Raw genomic sequence first — 6,667 nt, 5'->3', positions numbered from 1 at the left:
TTCCTAATAACATTCGCCTCATAAATTTGTTTTACCGTTCTTTCCTCACCCATTCGTTCTACATGTCCAAACCATCTCAACACACCTTTCTTAATTTTATCAATAATGCTTATCTCAGCTTTGCATTCCTTCCTTATTTCACTATTCGCACATCATACATCGTTTTGTCGCACATTCTTCTGAGAGATCGCATTTCGACTGCGACTGCAAAAAATAGCAATACGCTATATATGTAATAAATAGTATAAATAACCGATTTAAGGTATTTCAAGTTAATATAATGTGTAAATACAGCATCAGGTATGTGGGGGTGCAAATAAAACAGGGTATTGTCAAGGTTTTTTATAAATTTATTGTGTTAGACAGTTTCCTGTACTGGTGGCTCGTAGCCCTCTGGGCGCTCGGCGGGCCGGCCCTCCACGTCGGCGGGCGCGGCGCCCCCCTCCTCGTGCAGCTCCTTCAGCCGCCCGGGGTCCATGCGCGGCTTCTTCAGCACCTTCACCTGCGCACACACCGTCATAATAGGGTTAGTTTTACTTCATTAATGTAAGATTCATATTTGAGGTTAGAAAAAATATCTAGTAATTAATTTTGCTATCCATTCCGGTTAGTAAAATACCGGGTTAAATTTATTATAGAATTAACAATAAATATGGGAGTCGAACACAGCAATATATCGTTCCGAACATTTTTAATTTGTTGCCGACGGATGTTAGAGGTCAAAATAAAATATGGAACAAAGGCAAAATAAAGGAATGGGTAAATGATCAAGAGTTAATTTCATGAAAATTGTAAAATGTTTATATTCCTAATTTTTTTCTTCTTTTTGTGTCTATATTAGGTTAAAATCGTTAAAAACAATAAAAAAATGTATTAAAAAAGAACTCCACCGACAAGACACACCAGGTGGCTTGGTGGGTTTCTGAAAAAAAAAAAAGTTCTAATATGTATAAATTGTGATTTAAATAAATGTATACAAATAAAAAATAAAAATATTCTCAGTCCACACAAACATGTCAAAATTTTTTCACATTTTTATTGTTGTCAGGCGGTTTTTTCATCAGCCGCAAGTATGTAACCGCAAAACCCAATTCCCATTGGTACAATTTTTTTTGTGCTCTAACAAGTAAGCAAATGAAATGCTTTTAAGCGTCTCCCGCTCTCTACCAACTGTGTGTTTTTTAAATTATTTTTATAAAGAAATAACCCGCAAAGCCCCTATCAGAGACTTGTCTGCAGGTAGGATAGTAAGGATAGGGAAGGCAAACGGGCAAAATACAACACAATTTTTTTTGTAACTTTATTATTTGTGTTCCAGTCTTGTTAACCTTAATCCCATGTCCCAAAATGAGAAATATAAAAGACTTACGTATGTAATATGTTTTGAAATAAATAAATAAACACCCAGACCAATTGAAAAGAAATCTTTCTTGAATTTATTTTGCATACGGCGGGAATCGAACCCGCGATGCCAGTTTTGCAGTCGAGCATCTACCCAATTATGTCATAGCGCCTGTCATAAATAATGTGTTAATATTACATAAATTTTATGAAATGTTCTTCACTGTACTATTAAAAAATAAAAAAACAAATAATATAAAATAAAAAAAATTGTATTAACATGTTAGTATTTCGGCTCAACACAGGCCATGCCTAAAGAGCCTTAATACATATCGCTCACTCCTTTCAAGAACGTCATAAATCAAAATTCGTCAATTTTTAGTAGTGCATGTTTTCGGAATGCCCAGAAAATGTACGAAATCCCAGCAAAATCGGCATATTTTTAACTTAATATTTACCCGCTACAGGGCAAAAAATGTTGTTTTTGCATTTTGAAGAAAAGGTATTGTGTAATTATTTTTTTTAAATATACTTAATATTTTTAAAATGGAGAAATAATACTCAGGTTTTACCTAAACATATCTGTTGGATAGTAAAAAGTTCAATAAGTGGCTTGATATTTATTTTTAATACATTGTATTATATTTTTAAATTTTAAAAACGTTCTCCTGAGAAATCAAGTTTTTTGTTTTATGACGTTCTTGAAAGGAGTGAGCGATATAGTAAATGTATCTATGAAATAAATAAATAAATAAAATAGTGAATAAAAATCAGAAGGAGAGAATTGGCGTTACTGATTTTTCTTATAGTCGGCAGTATGTTCAGATAAGAAATATCAAAAGGGAACTGTGTTTCTCTTCATATTTGTATCAAAGCGAGCTGCGTGGATCATCATTACACACTGCCAGACTTGAAGTAGTCATATAGTTGGCACAGGTAGACTCACCTTCCGGATGTACACATCGTGCAGGGGATAGATGGTCTGGCAGGCCTTCTCAATGTCCTTGGCGATGGAGTCGGGGAGCAGCTTGCTCACGACGCCCTTCAGGTCGATGGTGGTGACGTTGCGGGCGATCAGCTCGCACATCTTCTTGCGGATCTTGCGGACCTGCCAACCAACAAGAGTGCGGGTTAGTATGTACATTTACTTATTTATTGTAACTGCAGACAGTCGGTAGAATTCCATATTGAATTGTCCGGTAATATATCCAAAATAAAACAAGGTTTTTGTTGGATTGAATTCTACATTTAATTATGTATATCTTAATATGTATGTGACGCGTTTCGTCTTCTTAGGACATTATCAAACACTAATGTTCACCGCTTAGGCTCACAGAAATAGTATGAAATTGAAATATTTGTGTAAATAATAAAAACAGGAATGCAAAGCTGAGATAAGCATTATCGATCAAATTAAGAAAGGTGAGATGGTTTGGACATGTAGAACGAATGGGTGAGGAAAGAACGGTAAAACAAATTTGTGAGGCGAATGTAAATGGAAAAAGGAGCAGAGGAAGACTGTGAAAAACTTGGCATGATCAGGTATGCCAAATACTTGAAAGTGGTCAGGTTAGGAGTCGAAACAATCGGCGGGTATGTATGAGGAGATGCATTAACGTGGAAGAGGCGAAGAATGCTTGCAAAGACAGAGTGGTGTGGCGTTCTATTCTCTCTGCCTACCCCTGCAGAGAAGCGGCGTGATGGTTAGTTACTTAGTTAGTTTTAGTCAGTAGGGTACCTGGGTGTGCTGGGCGTAGCTGGTCTTGCGCTGGCTGACGGGGTCCTTCATGGTGAAGCCAATGCAGAAGACGCGCAGCAGGTAGCCGTCGGTGGTCTTCACATCGGTGCAGGCCTCCACCAGCGTCTGCCACTTCTTCACCATAGAGCGCAGCTTGTCTGTCGTCAGGTCCATCCCGTGGAAGTTGGTCAGCACCTCGCGGCCCTGCACGTCCTCCGCCACCAGCCGGAACTTGCGGAACGACCTGCCGACACAAGGCACTCACTCAATAAGATTTCTTAGCATTTAAATCAAAGGTGGAACTTGCGGAATGACCTACCAACACAAGGCACTCACTCAATAAGGTGATATCTCTTGGCAGTACAGTATAGTCAGTACAGCGAGCCGAGCTGTTTTATCCCAAGTCAGATGCTTGCCGGGAAATACTCCGATCACTCTTCTGTTGTGTTGTCACTGTGTTGATACGGATGCCAAATTTTAGTCCGGACTCTCCAGAATTAAAAGTGAATATGTCAGCAGTATGTTCAGATAAGAAATATCAAAAGGGAACTGTGGTTCTCTTCATATTTGTATCAAAGCGAGCTGCGTGGATCATCATTACATACTGCCAGACATATCACTCGCTACCACGGGGGTAGGCAGAGAGGATAGAATATCGTAAGCCACAAAATGCAATTTTACAGGAGGATACCACATAAATAATAAAGTGAATAACAGTTTAGTCAGAAAGTGAATAAGTGAGATTTACAACATTTTTTTTGGAAAAAAGGAAATAAATATTCTCTCCAATTAAGAGTTTTTTTTATATGTTATTTATTGACATCTCAATGTAGATGAAGAATATGGAAGTCTGGGCATTTACAAGGCTTACGACCTGCTGGTTGGGCTGGTTTAAGTGATCACTTTACAAACGTTTTGGCCCACTCAAAATGTTGTAAATAAATTAACTGCTAACTGTCAAATTATAAGCTAAAACAAAAAAAATATTGTTTCAGATTCAACTCCTAAACAGTCATTCTAGCGATTGAAAGTGATGGAATGGAGATAATAATAATAATTTTAGATATTTTAAGTAGCGCCATTCTTGTAAAATACTACCTCAAGGGCGCTTCAACGCATGATACTGTTTGTTCATATTTATTTAACCTCTGATTTATATGTAGTTAGCCAACATAACTAGAGGTAAAATAACTGTATTTTCACTGTAGCATGTCGCTCACTCCTTTCAAGAACGTCATAAATAAAAAAACATGATTTTTCAGGAGAGCGTTTTTAAAGTTTGAAAATATAATGCAATGTTTTAAAAATAAATATCAAGCCACTTATTAAACTTTTTACTGTGCAACAGATCCTATGAGGTAAAACCTGAAGGTTTATTCTCCATTTGAAAAATATTTACTTTATTTCAAAAAATAATTAAACAATACCTTTTCTTCAAAATGCAAAAAAAAAACTTTTTTGTAGTGGGTAAATATGAAGTTAAAAATATGCCACTTTTGCTGGGTTATAGTACATTTTTTGGGCATTCCGAAAATATAAACAACTGAAAATTGTCGATTTTTGATTTATGACGTTCTTGAAAGGAGTGAGCGATGTGAGATGGTAGGTAGCATTTCTCAGTTAAGGAAGGAAGGACAATAGTTACCTCTCAGCGTCAGACTCGTTCTGAAGATCAGCCAGCGATACTTCAAACACACGTCCCTTGAGACCCTCGGAGGCGATTTTTGTTCCCTGCATCCAACAGAAAATCAGATTCAACCACATGCCATATCAAATATTTACTATCCAACCGGATGGTATACCTTTTATTGATAATTTTTTTTTTATTGAAACATTTATTTGTTAATAATATATTTATACATATAAATACCGTAGAATTACTTGAACTTTGATGTGTTGCTAGAGCCCAGCACAAAAAAAGAGATTGAAATCTGTATTTGGTCTACAGTAATGAACGCATCGTGACAATAAGTGTCACCTGTCAGGGAAACAATGAATCATGTCCATACGTTCATTATTGTAGACCACATGCAGATCTAAATAAAAAAAATTGTACTGGGCTCAAGTAACACATCAAAATTCAAGTAGCCCCGTTCTACGGCACATTTATTCATTCATTTAAACCCTTATCCGCACCCCAATGGTGCATAGGGCACTGCATCATATAAGCGCAGTGTTATCTTAATCGTAAACATATGAAGGAAGGGTGATCAGCCCTCCGCTTCGGGTAGCAGTCCAGGGTGACATTGAATAAATATTAGAGTGAAAAAAATCACTTATATTTATTTTATGTAAAGGCCTTACAGGCGTATGCACCGATAAATAAATAAATAAAATGAACAATAAACATCCAATCTGTGGGGAGTGCCGAAGCAACACACGTAAAGAATATAGTGACAACTATCATACATCAATTTTTTACCCAAATTTTATGTTCAAATTTAGTATGAAGTTCTCAAAAACATGGACTTATTAAAAAAATATATGTATATTTATAGTGAAATGCATGTTTTCCTTATCGTTTGATTTTAAGATATTCCCGTTTTAAATTACACTCGAACAAGTCCCGTGGCCGAGGGTTATGTACTTTTATATAAGTCGATAAAAGTACAAATTTGATTGGCGATTTGACAGATATACATTACCCAACAAAAACGTAGCAGTATAACCTCAAAACATAACATAATATAAGACAATTTCAATATTTTTTATATGTAAATTACTTGATATATTATTCTATATAAGTGTGTTCAGACAAGAAATATCAAAAGGGAACTTTGGTTCTCTTCATATTTGTATCAAAGCGAGCTGCGTGGATCATCATTTACACACTGGTTACTAATAATTATCACATAAAATGGTTAAAAATTATAATATTTTGAAAGAACAGCTTACCTGAGTACGGTTGACGAGTGTCTTCCCGATTTCCCTCTTGGGGAACATGGATGGTGACTTTACATCGTACCAATCCTTACGAGTGAAGGGATCCACACTGCAAAACGATATTAATTACCACAACGAACAATCAAATCGCTAATTTAACCAATTTAATAAAACAATTTTCCTCCGAGAACTGAATTTTCTAAGGGACCGCCCGCTAAACACATGTTTAGGTTAAGATTTTGACGTGACGACGGGCGAGAGCCGCTATTTCATCGAAGTATATCCGAGCCATCGGGCTAATTTCCGTCCACATCTTGATAAAAACAAATGCGAAATACTTTTGAGAATCGAACAATTACAGGCAATCACAACTTACATCTTCTTTTTAACTCCCTTTTTGCCCCCTTTCGACAGCCCCTTATTTTTACCCACCGCCATGTTGAATGCGGAGAAACGAAAGAACCATAGACGAAAAATACGGAAATCATTTTGACTTTTGCATTATTGCCATACTTCGAAATATGAAATATTTACCTACATACACGGAATATTTACATATAAATCGGGGCAATTTGTTGTATTTATAAATAAAAACTTCCTTTGCAAGAAACCGAAGCTAATATTCGAGTAAAATGTTTTGGTAGTAAAATATATGGTAAATTTTTAAAACGCCATTATCATAACCAAAGAATCTAACATATTTAT

The 6,667-nt window shown here is 36.1% G+C and overlaps 1 protein-coding gene across 1 annotated transcript; it reads right to left on the bottom strand.

Annotated features, from left to right (window-relative positions):
* Positions 1–329: 329 nt before the first annotated feature.
* On the bottom strand, positions 330–6,422 carry RpS3A (ribosomal protein S3A). The gene is made up of 6 exons (XM_088259051.1): positions 6,339–6,422; positions 5,975–6,071; positions 4,725–4,810; positions 3,080–3,323; positions 2,288–2,449; positions 330–502 (listed from the first exon to the last, which is right to left on the bottom strand). The coding sequence occupies exons 1-6, from the start codon at positions 6,398–6,400 to the stop codon at positions 359–361; spliced, it is 795 nt and encodes a 264-aa protein (XP_088115177.1). The 5' UTR covers positions 6,401–6,422; the 3' UTR covers positions 330–358.
* Positions 6,423–6,667: the final 245 nt, after the last annotated feature.

Source organism: Brachycentrus maculatus, unplaced genomic scaffold (genome assembly GCF_059751285.1).
Source record: "Brachycentrus maculatus isolate JH-2025_06_01 unplaced genomic scaffold, ASM5975128v1 h1tg000108l, whole genome shotgun sequence".
NCBI lineage: Eukaryota > Metazoa > Arthropoda > Insecta > Trichoptera > Brachycentridae > Brachycentrus > Brachycentrus maculatus.
Note: the sequence above shows the minus strand (reverse complement) of the source record. Positions and strands in the feature narration are given on the sequence as shown.

Bases quoted from the DNA above. Each gene is read 5' to 3' on its own strand.
- RpS3A (XM_088259051.1), bottom strand. From the start codon at position 6,400: ATGGCGGTGGGTAAAAATAAGGGGCTGTCGAAAGGGGGCAAAAAGGGA. The intron at 4,811-5,974 runs GTAAGCTGTTCT...TGTTGGATGCAG, and splicing joins CACTCGTCAACCGTACTCAG to GGAACAAAAATCGCCTCCGA. The intron at 503-2,287 runs GTGAGTCTACCT...GTGTGTGCGCAG, and splicing joins ACGATGTGTACATCCGGAAG to GTGAAGGTGCTGAAGAAGCC.